We start from the raw sequence: 17,155 nt of genomic DNA, 5'->3' as shown, positions 1-17,155 counted from the left end.
TCCAAAATGATGTTCCATAGTAATTGGATTCTTTGCTTTATCTGAAAGATTTTGGTTTTTGTTCCTCTACATCCTTTGCAAATATTTCTAGAAACAGTTTTTGCACAGGTTTCCTTCCTTCCATGGCAATCTACTATCTTAATTTTAATCTCTGAAACTCCAAATCACTTGGGCTCTCACTGATCTACGGTAGGTGCCAAACCCAGACCTATGTGGTCATTGTTTGGGCCCTGATTGGCTCAGAATGAATTTAAAAAGCAATTGTTTCTGTTTTGCCCCGAGATCCTGACTGAGGTCTTTCCCTCCCAGATTTTCTTTTCTATTTTGACTGAAGAGGTAAAGAGGTCATTTTCTGCTTCATTTGTTACTTAGCCTTAGTCATTGAATGGGTGTTGCCTCAGTCAAACCCAGACCTGTTAAAAAACCTTAGCTTGAAAAGGTCAGTGTTCCCCACCGAGTCCTGGGCCATCTCCAGTTGTCTTGATCTATTACCTTGCCACTAGACCCAGATGACTCCAAAGGAGAAAGTGAGGCTGTGGATTTTGCACAGCCCTCCATCGCTTCAATTCATTTGTGTGTCATGGTATCACCTCCCTGATGTCATGGACATCTTAGAGAAGGAAGGACAGACAACAGGAGCAGCTATCTTACAAGCTGATAGACCAGGAAACCAGTTAGACATACTTGGCATTAACATTTGAACCTCACAGTTTAAAATACTCTTTGAAAATAAAAATCTGTCTTTGAACTCTCCTTCCTGGGAGAAGAAAGAGTATGAAAAAAGACTGCCACAGTAATTAGGTTATTTTATTGTCCTGTTCTCTCTCCATTAATATCTCAGTCTGTAAGCTAGGAAAAATTGTAAGCTAGCCCGAAATTTATCTTATGAAAGTGAATTAAAATCTGGTGTTGTAATTTATAGTACTAGATGTTTGGTAAACTCGCGCTTCCCTGGGGAAGAATTTGTATGTTTATTTTACCCCACTTTTCTTTTAGAATTCATAAGGGGTTTTGGAAGCACTAAACACAGAAAACGTTTGGCATCCTTTTGACTCATTCTTTGACCGTTGGCTAAGAACTAACAAGACTGAAAAGAAAAACTGCATTTTTATTTATCTCAACAAAATTTGTGTTTTATACATTGTTGTTTCTTCTGAGTTATCCTTCCTGGCGGATATGCTGTGGAGCAGAACTGAAATCTCAGCGGTGGGTGTTCGTGGTTGAGCATTGTGTCTAGAGGCAGAAGCCCATGCTCGTCCCTCCCACTGACTTGTATTCCTAGCAGAGAGATCTGAGCCAGACATTGTTGCTTCCTCATCCATGCAAAGGCGAGGGCAGTCCTTCTAATATCTTCCATCTTGGGGAGTGTTGTGAGGAAAGGATTTTGTAGACTTTCAAGTAGTGAGGAGGAATGAGTTCATTTTATTGGCACCTGCCAAAGTTCCAGATGTTTCAGGGGATAGATTGGGGTTGAAATATTAACTTTGTCATTAGCTAGAAAGTCAAGATGTCATGATTTTGTAATTCCTGCCAACCTCCTTGATGCCCTTCTTTCCTCCCAGCCACCACTGTTTGTCCTTGCCTTTTGGTCTCCACATGTATGCTCAGTAACATGTATATATGATCCCTGCTGCCTTTTTCATGTTGGCAGAAGAAAAATGTATGGATTAGGGTACAATTTTGAGGAGAGAGGTTGCTCTCTCTATGCTCACAATGTTATTGATGTAAGATCTGCTTTGGAACTTGGAAACTGTTACCAACAGAAAGGGAGGAGGCAGGACTGCCGAAAAAGACCATGTTATAGCTTTAAAATAAAGGTGGTATACCTTTATATATTTTGTGAATTTTTACAAAGTGTCATCCTGAGAACTCTTGAGTAGTACAAATGGTAACATGTACTTTTTACGGATGAGAAAACTGAGGTTCAGAGAGCTTAAGGGATTTATTCAGTGATAGACAGGAAGTGTCAAAGCTGTACAGGTCGTCCGACTCACCAGACCAGTGTCCTTTCTACTACGATATTAGAATTACTACAGAGGCATAATATCTAATAATAGCTGGACTGTTTCTGTCTGGCCTATTTATAATGTTGGAAAGATTTTGTGCCGCAGAGCTCATTTCAAATGTAGGGCCTCATTTCATTATATTCCACTAAAGTTGGGTTAGTAAGTAAAAAGCTTAAATAGCTCCTCCCTGATGTTAAAAAAAATATGTAAGCACTACCTTATTCTATACTGAATCTTCAGTGATCCATCAGTTGACTTGAAGGATTGAATGTACCTGATACTGACTAAAGGCAGGTGATAACTTCCCCCACCCCCCACCTCCCCTTGGATGTCTTCAAAATGCAGAGTGATGAAATGACTTCCTGCCACTTACCTTATTACTCAAAATACTTATTTCAGGGTCTGCCATGCTCCCCAATCTCTGATTTCTGCAGCCCAAAATATAAAGTCGATCTTATTACTACTACCTTATTACTAGCTTTGTTAATGTTAAAATTTTAGTTCAATCCCATTCTGCTTTTTCTTCTTCCTCTAAAGTTTGTTGGATTTCCAAAATATCAGAACTGCATTTTTGGTTTACTTAAAAGACTTTTGACCAGAAAGAACTTAAAATAGAAATTGATTTATGGATAACTAAATTTAAAATTATCACTTGGCATTTTATGTTCATTTTATTCATTCTGTAGCTGTTGAAGGAGGTTGGCCAAGTTTGATAGGCTTCTAACTTAACTTTTAAATTTGGTTTTGAAAGTTCACATGTAAATTGCTTTCAACCGTGGTGAGAAGGAAACTGTGCAGCTGTGGCTACTTTCCCAGAGTGGGGTAAAGGGTAAAGATAGAAGAACAAGAATGATTCACACTCCTGCTGGAGCCTGTTCTCCCATGACCTTTGTCATTAAAGGGCATAAAAAGTTAGGCACTGCCTGTATTTTCAGCTCAGTTTGCAGATCCATAGTCACTGATCATCATGGATTAGAGGAGTAGGGTTGGTAGAGACTTCAGAGGCCATCTGTCCAGTCCAGCCCTCCCATGTCTGCCTGAGGTCATGTGGGTCCTGAGCATCAGAGGTGGGATTGGAGCCCAGGTCCTCTGACCTTAGCCAGTGTTGTGCCCCAGACTTTCTTACTCACCTGGAGACCATTGCTGAAGGGCTGTACCAGATCCAGTGTTGTTCCTGAAGCTTGAGTTACTGGGGGTCCATCTACCGATCCTTAAGCCATTAGATACGAGGGAAATCTGTCACCCCATCGTTCTGATTTGGCTTTGGGGACTTACTTATTCAGCACCCTTCCTTTCCTAAGGCCTCGTCAAATTAATGACACCTGGAACAAACCTTCTTCCTACTGCCTTTATCTAAGCTCTTAGTCCTTCCTTTCTTAATTCCCATCCTCTGCCCACCCTTTCCTCTATGCACTGTGGAATTCTTTTTTTATTGTCATCAGCTCCCTTTAACTCTCAGTCTTGATTTTTCACCTCTGTTTTGTGGTATAAGCTGAAACCTGGTTTTCTCCCCACAACAGCATGTCTTCTGCCCCCCACCCCCACGCTTACTCCTCACGACCAGGAAGGAGGGAGGGGTTGACATATTCTGTGCTTCATAACACCACTTCTGCTATTCTTCTCCAGTAATGTTCCTTCTTTTCAGTTCCCACACGTGGATCATTTCAGCTTCTCCTGTTCCCTTTTGCTGTTACCCACCAACCTCTAGAAGACATTTTCCAAGGACTTCATCATTTAGCTTATGTTCTTCCCTTCTCCTAGGCTTTTGGCCGCTGTTTTTAGTGATGATCCTAGCGTTCTGGACTCTGACCTCTTCTAATTTGGCTTCCTTAACTCATGTGACTAGCATCATCACAGTACTTCAGTTGGTCAGTGTGCTCATCATAACTTGGTTCTTAAATTCTGAAACCCAACGCCCCCCTCATCCATATCATTTGTTCTTCGGGTCTCCCATGCTCATTGTTCTTCAAATCATCCTTTTCCGGTTTTGTATCCTTCTTTTCATTTTATTGATGACCACTCAATCATCCCACTTTTGAATCCCTTTTCCTTTTGGTAGGTTTTGCAAAGATTTGCTGACATGAATTGAATCAGTACTCCATATTGAAACAAAATAGTGGCAAGTAAAATTTCCAGGCCTCTTTGTCATGAGTGTTGGTCACAGAATCATTAATACCTATAATATGTGATTTAATTATGTAAGAACTGCTAGAGAAAGTGAGAGCTAATGCTGTACACAGTTGAGAAGCATGGGAAGCATTCTCATTAAAAATAGCTGTTAAAAGTGGATACACATTGTTGCCACCCATTTGCCATGTTTAAATCTCTTTAAAAAGATTTTTTTTTTCCAGGACTGTAAATGTTGGTAGATAGGCATGAAAAAGAAATTTATCAATGCTTAAAAAGTGAAATTTAGAGAAAGTCACAATTTGATTGGAGGTACAAAAATCCTCAAATCTCAAGGGAAATAATTGGGGAGGGGGAAGGGGAACATAAGAATTGTGTTGTTATTGAGTTGCTTCAGTCATGTCAGACTCTTCGTGACCCCATTTGGGATTTTCTTGGCAAGGATGCTGGAATGGTTTCACATTTCCTTTTCTAAACATAAGAATTGCTAGATCTTAGAGCAATAATCATCAAAACTCTTTTGTACTGTTTAAAAAGAGAGGGGGAAATATCACTGGAACAGCCTAGTTAACAAGATCTGGATATGATTGAAAATACTACCTAAGGGTTTAATAAGCCTAGGAATGTAAGTGGGGAGGGACCTTTATTGGGTAGCAGCTATTGGAAAACTTAAAGCACTTTGGAAGAATCTATTGTCTAGACCAGCAGGCATCTTATTACATATGTGATGATAAACTCCAAATGCATACATGACCTAAACATGGAAGATCTTCTTTTTACAAAAGTTTTTAGAACAGATAAATTGCAGTGGCCTGTCTTGAATCTAGTAACAAGATAAAAGATGCTATTCTCTGCTTTTCTCAAGGCATATTTGTTTGTTTCGGAACTACAAGAGCACATGTGACATGTGTTGTCAGGAATGTTGTTGAAGTGTTTTTCTTTAACAGTTTTATTTCTTTGTCATAAAAGAGGTTTTAATGTCAGGGATAATGTATTAGAGAGCAAAAGTTTCAGAGCTTAAAAAAATAAAAAATTAAAGGAATAGTGTAATAGAGAAACAAATATCTATTTTTGTAGATGACGATTGCCTATCTTAAACACAAGATTGACAAAAATATGAAGGTAATGCATTATTTTAATGGAATAATTGAGTAAACTCACAGAAATAATTTCCATTTCTATATACCTCCAATAACAGGAGAAATTGTTTTAAGAAATCTGTATAAATAATTAGTAAATGTTTCAATTTTTAGGTCATATACTTAGCAAGAGTGAGACTTATAGAAAAACAATCTCAAAATTATTATTTATAGAAATCAAGGAAAAACTGAATTAAAGAAATTAATCTGCTAATATTTGGGTTGAATAAACATAGTAAACATTTGTCTAACTTACAAATGTCATGCAGTACCTATCAGAGTAATATGTTTTATCAAAGAATTAGTCAGAGTAATGGTAATCATACTGAAAATTGTCAAGAATACTACTAACTGAAGAAGAACTCTAGTGTAGAGGCACTAGTACTGTCAGACACCCAAAGGTATTACAGAATAATAGTGGTCAAATCTGCCTAATACTTGGAAAGTAATAGAAGAATAGATGGGCTATGAGAGATGTAACAATGAAGATAAAATGTCAGTATTAATTGAGGCTAGATTTTAAAAACACAAAATACTAGGGAATGGAATTGCTATTGAGTAAAAGTCCTGGGAAATTGTATAGTTATGGTAAAGAATGATTCTAGAGCCCTTAGTTACACCGTCTACCACAAAGAGGTCTATTCGGATCACTGGCTTAAGCATTTTTGTAAAGCTGTTAAAAAACTGGAGAAATTGTTAAATATCTTAACCTTGGAGAAACTTCTTTACCAATCAAACAAATAGAAGCATCATTGGAATTGATGCTTGACAGTACAAAGATGTAGAACTTTTGTGCACAAAAAATTCTAAAATTAATAGAAAAGAGACTAATTTTGGAGGAAAAGATTGATTCAGGTATATCAGATAAAGAAAGATATGGCATCCAGAACCTTCAGGGAATGGATACGTAGGTAAAAGACCAACAATACATACTTCATAGTGTCAAGACATTATCAGGCAATTTATGAAGGAGGAGATGAAAGATTCTCAAATTCCTTAATAAAGGAATCGAAATAAAACTTTAACCCCTTATATCCATAGAATGGCAAAAATAGCTTTAAAATTATAAATGTCCATGTTTGGGGCTATCAGAAGAGCATCAGTTGAATATATTATTGTTGGGTCTCCAAATATTTTGGAGAAAACATGACAATATCTAATGAAAATTTATAAAGTTGATTCTGCCATTTGATTTTGTGATTCCTTTGCTTGCACTCTTCCCCCTGCCTCCAGACTATTTAATGAGTGATAAAGGACCCATCTGAACATAATTATTTTTAATTGCTTAATTAAAAAATGATTGAGAATATGACAGATCAACAAGTATGATCATATTTTCAGAGCAGAACAGAAATGATAATATTTGTGCACACAGATGTTAAGTACAGCTTTTTAAAAAATATATACAACAAATTCATTATAGTCGTTGCTAAACTGACCTCAATCCCTGAACTTGCCAAGTATTTCTTTGATTCTGGTTGTGGTTTTGTTTTGACATCACTTTCACCTCTCTCTTCCCTGCCCTGCCCAGTTCATCCCTTGTTTAAAAAAATTAAATAAGCATAGACAGGCAAAATCCACATATTGACTGTGTCTGAGAATCAGTTAATCATTTTGCACCTTTGATCTGTCACTTCATAAGGTAGTGGGAAGTGTGTTTTATCATTGATTTTTCTGGTATTATGACTGATTACTGCATTAAGAAGCATGGTTAAGTCTTTCTAATCACTGCCTGAAAGTAACAATAAATAGAAACCACCTGGAAACCACTGATTTGTCTGACAGTTGGAGACTGAATAAGTTACATTAATATGATATTTTTGGGTCCAAACTTATGCTTTCCCAATGTGGGAACTTCTACCAATGGAGTTTGGCAGTTCAGCTGTTATTTTATAATCTGGAAAGAGTTGCCTGGAGCACTGAAGGGTTACTTGACTACGCTCACAGATGTCAGTCTGGGCTTGACCCCTGCCATCTTTGACTGCATGGCTGGCTGACCGTCCACTATGCAACCCTACTTTTCATGGAGTATAGTGGTGCTATAAAAGCATAAACATGGAGCATACAAGGAAATGTGGAAAGACTAAGCTTATGTGCAGTGACATCAGAACTGGAGAGAGCAAGCTGCGTTTTAAATAGAGAGAAAGGGAAGAGAAACATAACCAGTGATGAATAAACTTCCATTAGGCCTAGAAAGGGGGACGCAGAACAGAAATATTTCTTATTTGCTTGCTTGTTAAATAAGGCCAAGGCTTTTGGGTAAGTTAAACCTTTTGGACAGGACAGACACTTGTTATGTTGATTTATCTACTTGGTTAGGAAATTCACAGTTTTTTGAAAAAACATATTTTGAGAAATATATCCTTAAAATGTATGTTGTAGGCATTTTGTTTAGGTGGTTTGAATTTATAAATTCTAGAATGCACAATAGCAATTTAACTTTTTTTAATGCTTAGCTCAGAAATTAAACATCCATTAATTATTGCAGATAGCTTTACAGTATTCCATATTGGATCACCTGATTTCCTTGTTTATTGACTAATTATAAATAATATTTCATTTCAGCAGCAAATTGCCCGGCCTTCACAAGAGGAAAAGGTAGAAGAAAAAGTTGAGGAAGACAAAACTGAAAAGACAGAAAAAAAAGAAGAAGAAAAGAAGGATGAAGATGAGAAAGATGAGAAAGAGGAATCCAAGTGAGTTAAATAAAGAGATGTGCATCTTTACTGATGACAGAAAAATGTGGGTCCTTTGAGGTCATGAGATGTTAACAGGGAGCGTTGCACCTGGCACAGTGAACCGTGTTAGCTCCGTAACCTGTGGTGATCAAGGAATAGGAAGCTCTGCTTAATTTTTGGTTTAATATTTTCCCTAGATAACTGCCTTAGATTAACAAATTCAATATACTTGATGTTAATGTTACTTATTCTCTTTGATGTGTCAGAAGGCAATGCTGAACTTTTTATGTGCTCTGGTCACTATTTCGATGTTCAGTGTAGTATGAAAGTATGGTTTAATAAGGAACCAGTGGATGCCTTAGAAGCCTTCTTTCCTTGTAGTGAAACAGATATACTAAGATACCTTGATGTATGCATGATTTATCTCATTGTTCTACCACTGCAGATTTTAAATCATTAATGCCCTTTCTTGCCCATGTGTTGATGTGCACTCTCCATAGAGGGCCTGTCCAAGTTGCTTGAAATTTTCCTCAGGAACTTTTTATAGTGTATAGAAGCAGTGCATTTCTTTCTTTACTTTTGCCAAATGACCAACCCACCTTCATACCCAGTCTTGCACATCACATTTTATGCAAAGAAATGAATGACTTGTTGATGCTACAGGTTACTTTCTCCATTCCCCTTTTGGTCATTTGCAGTTTGCATTTTCTGAGTTTGTGTTGTTCACAGCATACGATAGTTTTTGGAGAATGTTAGTGTCAAAAAGGGTTGTCTTCGGCAGCAAGGCCAACTGTCAAAGGATGATTGGGAGTATCCAGTTTTCCAAAAGCTATATGGTCCCTTCCTTTGATTCATATTTAATTTTAGACCCCCCTCATTATCTGTAGTGCCTCTCCAGGACAGGTTGTATTAAAAGGCTGACTGAAAGCTCACACTCTCCATCTCACTGCATATGCTGTCAATTGGGCTGCATGCACTTGTTTAATGTCTTTTGAGTGGCCATGGGTCTCTTTGAGAAGGCCCTATAGGGTTCCGTTTGTTTTTCATTGCTGTCAATAAAATATCATCTGCAAACAGAAGCATTTAGTAAACTTTGCCACCTTTAGGGAATCCCTCCTTTTCATTTGGACTTCGTGTATGACGTCTTAAGGTTATAGGGTCGTAGATTTAAAGGAAGTTTCTATCTAGTGTAATTTTTCATTGCAGATACCAAGAGGATAGGCCCAAGGTTACACAGGTAGCAATAATAGAGCTGGATCTTCTACGACAGTGGGGAACTCCTTTGGTCAGCCATCCTTTGTGCTCTATGTTTTATGGTTTGATATAATCAGGGCGTAATTGAACAGAATTATTTCTGTGCTTGTATCTATCAAGAACTTTTCTTTGATCTTAATATATGCATGGGAAACACATTGGAGGAGAGCCTTTTAGCTTACAGTGATTACAGTGCTATTTGCTGTGATTTTATTATTATCCCATAAAATTTCCTTTGAAATATTTGTGGTATTGGTTTCAAATATATACACAACCACAGAATATTTTTTTATTATACTGACAACATTTGTTCTTTTTAAAGTTTATGATTATTGTTTACTGTTGTTACTGGAGACCATCCTTCTTAGAGCTGTCAAGTAGATCTTTGCAGCTAAAATGAGGGCCATTTTGTTACATTCTTTAGTGTAGTAAATCATTTTTAAAAGCCTTCACTTTGAAGTAACATAATTTGTATATTAAACAGTGTTCTTAAATTTTAGGTCCGCGCATTTGTCCCATTTGGTTTTTGAGAGTGCGATGCTAACATTCTCCCTTTCCCAGATCCCTTCCACCTGCTTGCGTCTGTCACTGGAGCAGCTCGGCACTCTCACAGGACAGGGTAGAGAGAACTTGGATTTATTGTCAGCTCTGCCATTTTCAATTCCCTGTAAAAAGTACTTCTTTCTAAGCCTCAGTTTCTTCATCTGTCAGAAGAGGAGATTTAAGTAGATTGATCTCAGAAATGCCGTCACTCTCATTTGACAGAAGAAATCTGAGTCCCCAGAGCTGAGTTAATCGCCTAAGATCCCATGCTGAGTTTGTTGTCAAGTCTTGCCATCCATTGGGCCTAATGCCCTTTTTACTGATCCAGGTATATTCCCCATCAGGGATAGGCTATCTCATCATGACTTCATTTCAGTACTGAGCTGTGAAAGCCTGCTTTGATTGAATTGGCTGTGGTTGCTCTGATGGAAGAAAAGGAATTTGTTAAATACTTGAATCTGTTGATAGTAGGTCTTGGACATAATTGAATTATTCTTCTTTTCTTCATTCAGTTTTTTAAAGCTTATAGTTAGAATTTAGAGTTTTAAAACTGTTTTTTTATATCTGCTAATCTTTGACATTATGTACTTTATTCTTTCTCCTTTAGAGAAAACACCAAAGAGAAGGACAAGACAGAAGGTACATCAGAAGAAACAGAAGAAAGAGAGCAAGCCACACCTCGGGGTCGAAAAACAGCCAATAGTCAAGGTCGCCGTAAAGGTCGCATCACCAGGTCCATGACAAATGAAGCTGCGCAGGCCAGTGCGGCCGCCGCTGCTGCTACCGAAGAGCCACCAGCTCCACTGCCGCCACCCCCTGAACCTGGTGAGTGGCAGCCCAGGCACATCACTGAGTCTTACGTGGTGGTGCTGACCCTCCTTTGCCATTTTGTCCATTGCCAGAATTTAGCAATATTTATTAAATGCTTGCTATTAGACCCGGTAAAGCATAGAAAGATGAATAGTATTCAATCCCTGCCCTATAGGAACAGGTCTTTTAAGTGGGGAAATTAGACTGGCACATGAATAGTTTTAGTACAAAGCAAAATGTGAAAAGTTAAGCAAAATACTATGAAATTTCACCAGAAGTGGGCTTCATGAAAGTGCTGATATTTATGTAGGCTTTGAAACATAGTTAGGAATTAGTTGGAGAGAATGGAAGCAAAGGCATAGTCTCCTGTGGTTCTCACTTTTTTTACCTTGCCAGAATCACAAAAGAATATTCAGTCTTTGGGGAATGGAGGGAAGAGGTAGAGGAATTCCATCTTCGGCAGTCATTTTGTTATTATAGGAACAGCTTTTGTGGTCTTGATAGTCTTTTGGTAGAATCACAAGATATTTTTCTTGTGTTGAAGCAGATACCCTGAAAAACTGAGTTTTGACTTAATTACCCCATATTTAATGTAGTTTTAAAATTAATTCCTTGTAGCTTAAGTTCCTTTTAAATAGGAAGAGGGTGTATATATAATTTATACACACACATATTCTTAATACATAATAAAATCTCTTTTTATAAGCAAAGACAATTTTCCATTAACTTTCAGATATTAAGGCTTTTAGTACCTTACATTAGGTTTTGTGTTAGGTTTAGCCATAATAGCACCTGATCTTTTGAAATATTTTTTCATCCCAAGACTACTGATTCCTTTTCAGCTTTCTGTATTCGACTCCCTTGGTGTACAAAGTTTTTTTGGTTATATATTAAGATATTTCAAGAGCAAATGGTGCCTGTGTGTATGTATGTTGGTTACTTTGTATTTGTCCCCACTCTTAGAGGTGTAGGATCTGGGGCAGTTGACACTGTGTGAGTTTATATGGGATCTTTTCTATCACCTCCAGCTCTCTCCATGTTTTAATATAGGTGATTTGCATATGGTTTGAAAAATGAGCCTCCTTTTTTCCCCTGTAGAGTAGACTAGAGAAAAAAGACCCTTTGGTTTCTTAGGCTACTAGGGACCTTAGAGCAGAAAGGGGTTTATCGAAGCCTGCGTGTTGATTCCATTTTAAGCCCACTTGCATCCTTTATCTTTTTCATGCTATAACAGATTCTGGGTCTCCTGGTTACCTCTCTGACTCCCTTTGCATCCCAGCTAAAATCCATCTTTTTCAGAAAGCCTTCCCCAACCCTTTTTAATTCTACTGCCTCTGTTAATTATTTCCTATTTATCCTGCTTTGTATATATTTGTTTGTATGTTATCTTCCATAATATATGTAAGTTCTTTGAGATCAGGGGCTGTCTTTTGCCTCTTTTTGTATCTCTAGAGTTTGGCACAATTCCCATCACAGAGTAGGTGCTTAATCAATGTTTGATTGAATGATTGACTGATCTGTTCTAAGCTGACTAGTCCTATATCAGCTGACAGCTTCTTACCACTTCCCAAGCACCTTCCTTGGTAAAGTAGTATGAGGACTTGGCATTTCAATAAATTAACCCAGAATAGAGCTTTTTTCTTGCCACACGATCATCTGTTACTCGGATCAGCTTCAAGATCAAAGCTCCATTACAGTCATTGACCTGAATACAAAGAGGCACAAGCATCTCCAACCATACTCTTCTTATCTCCTAATTAGGAATGTCATAATACTGGGTGGAAAGTCCTGGATTTTGGAGTCTGAAGACCTGGGGTTCAAATTTAGCTCCGTCACTCATTAGTCACTTCCTTCTCTGGGCCTCATTATCCTCATCTGTAAATGATATGGCTAGACTAAATAATCATCAAAGTCTTTGAAGTTCAGATCCATGATGTTACGCTCCATTTAAATATATTTAAATACTTATGACAGTGTTTCAGTTGATCTGTGAGTCTCCTCAGTATGGGCATGCCTTCCAGCTGTACAGAAAACAACCTACTCCCATCTCTTTATCCTGCATGATTCTCATCCATGCTGTCAATTAGTCCATAAACTGCTCCCTCATTAGGGGAGGAATCCCACGGATTCTTCAACATCTGTTCTCTCCCTTGTTCTGGAGGTCTTTATCAAGATATGTGATAAAAAAAAGTATAGTTACACATCTTTTTCGTTGTTGTTTAGTCGTGTCAGATGAGGAAACTGAGGCAAATGAGGTATCGTGAGGCCGTATTTGAACTAAGGAAGAGGAGTTTTCTTGACTCTGGGCCCAGCACTCTCCACAGCACCTCCTAGCTTGTGCTCTCTTTCTCTCTCTCTCTCTCTCTCTCTCTCTCTCTCTCTCTCTCTCTCTCTCTCTCTCTCTCTGTATATATATATATATATATGTATGTATATATATATATGTATATATCTCTGTCTCACACCAAATCCACATTATTTAAAAGTTTTCAAATATTTCACGTTTTACAAGAATTCATTGGATTTCACTATTCCAAAAAGCCAGTATGTTTGTGAAATATATTGATGACTGAGTAAATGGGGACTTAGGAGCAAATGCATTATAAAAGATTTCTCTTGGAATGTAACTTAGTATATCTCCCTCAGTAAAGTGATGTTAGTAGGAGGGATTGCTCAGCTCCTCTAGGCATGACATCTCCATGAGGTGGTGAATGTTGTTATGGATACGGTTGCTCCACCCAGGCTCCACTTTCCGTCCCAACACCAGTAGCTGATGTATTGAAGTAACAGATCAAGTTGTGCATGTTGCTTTACCCAGCTTTTTGTCCACGGAAGGCAGTCAGTAAAAAATCGGTTATATGAATGAATAGTGCCTCTTCTTAGAATGGATTTTTGCCTTATATTTGTCTAGTCTTAGATAATGATGAACCTTGAAAGTGTGTCAGAATTTTTCTCTTGAGGTTTAAAACTCTTCTGGAACTCATATTTCAATTCAAATTGTAAGCCATGGCAGAGATTTGCATGTGCTTTGCTTCTCCTTATATGCCACACAGGCTTTGTTGAAGTTTAAAAAAGTGAAAGAAGGACACTGCCCTTCTGACTCGTCTTGAAGTGGTGGGTGCAGGCCATCTTTTTTCTTGTAGGAGGAGAAAGGATGGGAGCAGATCAGTGCAGTCAGTTTAATCATTCAGCCATCTCCTCAGGTATGACTGCCTTTGTTCTCCTTTGTGGGTGAATCTTTTGTTCATTTGGAGAATGTTCGATTCATGTGTTAGTCCCTTAGCTCTGAGGAATTTCTCAAAAACACGTGCACAAAAAATGCTTGTCTGCTGAAATACCAGGGATTAATCTAGCACATTCACCTGGCAGAATTTGATACGTTTTGTTACTTGAATTCTCCAAACATGATTCTTTTTCATCCATGGTAAGTATCATTCTTCATTCTTTTGAACCTGAGGAAATTGATTTATCCATAGAATATGTTTCTCAGCAATCCTTGTTACAATTGCCTGTAGTTTGTGATCATTTAATAAGCATTTATTAAGCTCCCCTTAGGGAGGCACACAAGCATACAGGTATAAAATGAGATGATTCCTCCTATCATGGAGCTTATTACATGATGCTAAGGGGTGTGCTCATAGATTTCAAAAGATGCAAGATAGAGATTTGTGTATATATATGTATATACACACATATATATGTATATATATATTTCTAGATGGGTAGATACATACATGTAGGTAGACAGACAGATAGATAGAAGGAAAGAAAAGGAAAAAAAGAAACCTTTGATGGCAGGTGGGGGGAACGGAAGTGACATTAACAAGTAGGGACATCAGGTCGTACTTCAGATAAGCTTGGAGGACACAGAGATTTCCAAGACGCAGAGGGAGAGCACCCCGGCCGTGAAGGCCAGGCTCTGCTGGTCTGGGCGCATGCTTGGGGCCTTGCCTACAGGCCCGTTGGGCTGGAGTGTGGAGGATGCTTTTGATGGGGGAGGTGGAGTTAGCCTGAACAGAACTGCGAGCGACTTTAAATGCCAAATGGAAGGGCTTGTATTGGAACTAAAGGGCATTGGGGAGTTACTAAAGTTAATTGCGCAAAACAGTATCAGCTCTGTACTCTGGTGATACCACTTTGATAGCTACATTGATTGGAGAGAGAAAAAAGCTGGATACCAATTAGGAAGCAGTTGCCAACGACCTACACTGAGCTGTTTGTGGTGTGAATAGAGAGAATGGCACAGATGAGGAAGATATTGAAGAGATTGAATGGACATATTGAAGTGGGGAGGGACAGGGGGAGTAAGAGTGAAGGATGACTTTTAGGTTGGAAACCTGAGTAGATTGGAAGAATCACAATTTCTTTGACAAAAACCAGGAAATAAGGAAGGATGGGTTTATAGGGAAAGATACGTAAGTTCTGTTTTGGATGTGTTGAGTTTGAGATGCTGATGGGATATCCAGGTGTGGGTGTACACCAGACAATTGTGGGTATAGGACTCAAGCCCAGAATTGCCCTAAGGCCCAGGTATAATTTCCTGAGTGTTACCAACCCTCCTCGTCCTTCACAGAGCAAACATCGAAAAGGATGGTAGATCTTCCTTCCTCTCCTGTTTCTCTAACTTTTAGTTTGTACTTAGGAGAGTTTACCAAGGAAATTTCTAGTATCTTTTGTGAAACATTACCTAGCAAAATGATCCATTTTCTTGGAAGAGTTTGGTAAAATCTTATTTATAAGCAGAAATCTCAGTTAACTCATTACAAAGCACTTAATACTGTGGAGCATATTAAAGATCTTTTAGGAGAAGTTGTTGCTTCTATGTGTTAGAGTTCTGAATCAATCCTTACTCATTTGTTTTCTAAGAACTTTTATTTAAGCCAAGAATTTAAAAATTGGTCTTTTAGATTTTGTCCCTTGATGTATGACCAGGTCACTTTTGTTTAAGCCTCCTAATTTTCCCTTCTGTAATATCAATATAGCACTACCTTCCACATAGACATTCTGTCATTTAAATTTGGTAGAACGTCTTCTGCATAAAAGTTGTGCTTTGGTAAGTTAGTTTCCAAATTTTAGAATACTGCTTGAATGCAGGACAAAATGTATTTCTATACTTGAACAGTTTTTGTGTGTTCCCTCTTTGTGAAGGGAGAATTTATGAAAGATGATTTGGTTCTATAGATAGACTCTCTACCAGATGCCTTAGGAAAACTTTTTCCCCTCTTAAAACCTTATGTAAAACATTATGCTTACAAAATATCCTGAGCGTTCCTATGATTCATTTGACTTGTTGACATCAGTACTTTGTAAGTTTATTTGAATTTGAATCACTTTAGCCAGCAGTATTTATATAATTTATCATTTATTGTTGGAATTTTGCTACCGTAATTTCCGTTAGCAACCATTCATTAAGTAGCTGAAAGAAGTTTTTTGTCTTTTTTACATTTAATTTTAAAAAATTTTTTCTTAATTATATGTAGACAAAAAAATGTTAACACTCATTTAAAAATTTTTTTGAGTTTCATATCCTCCCCTCCTCCATCCTTTAGAAGTCAAGCAATTTTATACGGATTATACAAAACATTTCAGTATTAGCCATGCTGCAAAAGAAAGTGCAGGCCAAAGAAAACCAAGAATAATAAAGAAAGCAAAAATCTGCATTCAGACCCAATCTGTTATTTCTGTGAAGGTAGATAGCATTTTTCATCCTAAGTACTTAAGAATTTTTTTGGATCATTGTATTGCTGAGAATAGTTGTCATTTACAATTGGCTATCTTGCTATTATTATGTCCAGTGTTCTCCTGCTTCTACTCATTTCACTTTGCATCAGTTCATGTTAGCTTTCCTCAGTTTGTCCAAAGCATCCTTCTCTCATTTCTTAGAGCACAAGAGCATTCTGTCACAGTCATATGCCACCACTTGTTCAGCCATTCCCCTCTACTTCCAGTTGTTTGCCACCACAGAAAAAGAGCTGCTCTGGATATTTTTGTACATAAAAGTTTTTTTTTCTTCTTTGATCTCTTTGGGATATAAACCTAATAAGTAGTATCGCTGGGTCAAGGAGTACGCACAGTTTTATAGTTCCAAATGGTTCTCCAGAATGGTTGACGTTTATTACTCCACCAGCAATGTATTCATGTTTCAGTTTTTCCACGTCCCCTCCAACATTTGTCATTTTTCTTTTCTGTCATATTAGCCAGTTTGATAGATGTAGTACCTCAGTGTTGTTTTAATTTGCATTTCTCTATCTGAGAGTGATTAGAACATTTTTTTCATATGACTATAGATAGCTTTGATTTCTTCATCTGAAAACTGCCTGTTTCTATGCTTTGACCATTTATCAATTGGGGAATGACTCATATTCTTATAAATTTGACTCAGTTCTCCATATATTTAAGAGGCCCTTATCAGAGACACTTGCCATAAATTTTCCCCCTGTTGTCCTGTTTTCCTTCTAATCTTAGCTGTGTTGGTTTTGTTTGTGCAAAAAAACTTTTCTATATAATGTAATCAAAATTATCCATTTTATATCCTGTAATGCTTTCTGTCCTGTTTGGCCACAAAATTTTCCCTTAGTCATAAATCTGATAGGGACAG

General features: G+C 37.7%; 1 protein-coding gene across 18 annotated transcripts in view; it reads left to right on the top strand.

The window, feature by feature from the left end:
* The window catches only part of NCOR1 (nuclear receptor corepressor 1), a 190,599-nt gene that overhangs the window by 108,412 nt on the left and 65,032 nt on the right, over positions 1 to 17,155 (top strand). For 13 of the 18 annotated variants that reach the window (XR_011973909.1, XM_072640032.1, XM_072640028.1 and 10 more), the window contains 2 exons: positions 7,838 to 7,968; positions 10,355 to 10,572. Coding sequence is in view for 17 of the 18 variants with exons in the window: in XM_072640032.1 (XP_072496133.1) it covers positions 7,838 to 7,968; positions 10,355 to 10,572 (349 nt within the window). In the remaining variant the exon portion in view is untranslated. The remainder of the gene's footprint in view (positions 1 to 7,837; positions 7,969 to 10,354; positions 10,573 to 17,155) is intronic. The other 5 variants (XM_072640034.1, XM_072640043.1, XM_072640033.1 and 2 more) reach the window with 1 other exon arrangement.

Source organism: Notamacropus eugenii, chromosome 2 (genome assembly GCF_028372415.1).
Source record: "Notamacropus eugenii isolate mMacEug1 chromosome 2, mMacEug1.pri_v2, whole genome shotgun sequence".
NCBI lineage: Eukaryota > Metazoa > Chordata > Mammalia > Diprotodontia > Macropodidae > Notamacropus > Notamacropus eugenii.
This window is presented reverse-complemented; position numbering and strand designations above follow the sequence as displayed.